Source organism: Limulus polyphemus, unplaced genomic scaffold (genome assembly GCF_000517525.1).
Source record: "Limulus polyphemus unplaced genomic scaffold, Limulus_polyphemus-2.1.2 Scaffold99, whole genome shotgun sequence".
NCBI classification, from domain to species: Eukaryota; Metazoa; Arthropoda; class Merostomata; order Xiphosura; family Limulidae; genus Limulus; species Limulus polyphemus.
This window is the reverse complement of record NW_013665709.1, coordinates 660,319-663,119: the sequence shown is the minus strand read 5'-3', so window position 1 is coordinate 663,119 and position 2,801 is coordinate 660,319. Positions and strand designations below refer to the sequence as shown.

The window sequence follows — 2,801 nt, the reverse complement described above, 5'->3', positions numbered from 1 at the left end:
AATGCTTAAACAGTGGCACCAACACTAAACTCATTCAGACTCAATGTGAACAGATGTTATAAAAATACTTTAAACCTTGCTTACTGAAGGTGAGCATGAGAAAAATAACAAGAGGTATGCTTGAGGATTGTATGCACTCTGAAAGCAAAAGTACAAACAAAATATGGTAGAAACCAAAGTTTTCTCCTGGATATTGTTGCGTCAGCAAGTCACATGACCACTGTGGCGCCCTCTAGTTTCTAGAACTATCTTGTTCTTTCAGGAATGCTCTAGTAATTACTAGATATAGGGTAGGCTGGTATATAAAAGAGGGGGAATGTAATGTGTGCGTAGATAGTGAGTAATTGATCTGCAGTCAGAAGTATTATTGAGGACGTTCGTTGTTATAGCGTTTGTTTAGCGCGATTGTTGAAGTTGAATGTATCGGTAAAGTTGTATTCGGAAAGAATAAACCAGTTTTATTAAGTAAAGAACTTGTGTCGCTAAAGTTTCGTCGGAACGAAGTTACAGGAAGTTAATTAACAAACGGAGACGTAACACTTTCATGTAATGTCACTAGCATGATTACAAAACCCCTACAATTTGTCAATTTCTGTTCAACGTTTATCGCTTACACTGGTATACACTTTGCTTCATTTGGTATGTTATCAGTCTCACATATCACAAACAGTCCCATATAATCCAGTGTTTATTCATTTTGTACACCTCTATTATGTATTGACGTAAATACCCTTTCTAATACATACCATGTATACTACACAAACGATATGTTAAGTAAGTCTAGCAGTAGGTGGCTGATTGCTATACTTATAGTACATGTCTAGGGTGAGAGGTATTTAGGCTCATGTTCATCATGTATGATATAGCAATCAAGTGAGCGTAATAATTCATTTTTAGGTACGTTTTCCGGAAGTAAGTGTATGACCTGTTTAGAAGTCTGGACTATTCTTTGTTAACGAATAGTGGGATTGGCCGTTAAAGGGCGAACAAGTTCGATGACGCGATTCGAACCCACAGATTGCTAGTCAGCGCCCAAACCAACAGGTCGTACTAGGCCTACCGTTGAAGTAGATTGATACGTTACAATACATTTCACTAATTCAAATTTTAGAAATGTCATAACCTTTCTCTGTTTTTCATATAGTTTATTTTACTTAAACGAACATGTACGTTAAAGAAGTCATTATAGAGTAAATAAAAATTAAGTCAGTATTTGGTTTTTATAGAAATAGTACTATATGAAATGGATTAGTTTTAAGCGTAGAGCTAAAATAATCCGCCTAGATAACATATTCTCATAATTTCTCACTGAGTTCGTGATTACATAAATGCACCAATAAAACAAGTGTTTCAAAACAAATTTGAATCGAAGGTAAAAATGATAACGTTTTTGATTTTTTTTGTAGACTTTTAACATACTATAACTCATAGCACGTTCCGATGAGGAAGTCTGTACTTTTTTAGGAGTTTAGAACGATGTCGACGCAACATCAGCGCTTGAACAACGAATTACCTGTAGGTACGTCTAGACCCTTCAATGAACGTTTAACCCCCCCCCCCCATTTCCTCCCTCGGTACTCCACTCCCTCCTTTCTTTCACCTATATAATTTTAACATTCTTCCTGCCTGATTATTTATCGACCACTATCTGTGAGGTTAATTGTAGGGTTGGTACCAAACGCATCACATCATAAAGTTTAGACCAAGCCTTATCCTTTAAATTAAAAACCAGATTTTGTCCCATTTTTTTTTTCATAGACAATGTGTTTTTCAAGTAACTATAACTGCTTGTAATCACATTGTTTATTTTTTTAACTAACTCAATACAGTAAAATGATAAAAAAAAACTGATAGGTACATAAATATTTACAGGAGGAACATCGAAAGAAATATAGCATTTGTAAAATAATAATAATAATGAGGAAAAAAAAACACTACCCAAGTGTTATGAAAATACTTACACAGATATCAGAGGCACCGCACATCGACCCCCAAACATCAAAATTCCTGTGCAGCAATTCACAAGTTTCCCAACACTGTAAAGAGATATAACTATTAACGCTATGCTAAAAATTTAATATATTATAAATATTTGTATAATTTTCACCACACTTACTGCCCAGAACAGTACCGATTAATATCTACTGACATATGTTCGGACACATTATTATCTTATAGTTTGGGTCAATGATTATGATAAAATTGCGATTCTTTACCATTCAGTTATTCTTCTCGGAAATAACTTGATACATTTTATGAAGCTACTAATACATTATTATTAGAGTTAAATCTGCGTTCATATACATACTGGAAGAGATACAAATTCCATGTATATGAATTATACCATATGAATCAATTTTACTTGAGAACATTTTCACTGTTTTTAGATATTTAATTTTTAGATATTCACCTGTTCAGAAAGAAGTGTAAACACTCTCCGACTTCTTCTTGAGCAAATTACACAGAAACTGCATTTTAAACTTTATACCTGATAGATAATTTGTGATATAACTGCGCATCGAAAGTCACCAGTTCTTGCTGGAACAACTTGTTTTGTCTAACTTAGCTAATCCAAAAACATGTTTTTTATTACTGTCTATCACAACATGCGTTCGGCAAATTCTTATATTGAAGTTTGATTCAACAATGTAGGTTCATGATTTTTTTCGCATGTTATTACCTGGAATACCTATGTATAACAAATTAGCTTAACCTTGGATATTGTTATATGGGATACAGACGTATGACAACTTCGCTTAATCCCGCACGTTCTTACATGGAACACAGATGTATAATACCTT

At 33.8% G+C, this 2,801-nt stretch overlaps 1 protein-coding gene across 2 annotated transcripts in view; it reads right to left on the bottom strand.

Moving 5' to 3' along the window:
• The window catches only part of LOC106469831, an 11,534-nt gene that overhangs the window by 6,584 nt on the left and 2,149 nt on the right, over window positions 1-2,801 (bottom strand). For both annotated transcript variants that reach the window (XM_022399319.1, XM_022399325.1), the window contains exon 3: window positions 1,962-2,036. In XM_022399319.1, coding sequence (XP_022255027.1) covers window positions 1,962-2,036 — 75 coding nt within the window. The remainder of the gene's footprint in view (window positions 1-1,961; window positions 2,037-2,801) is intronic.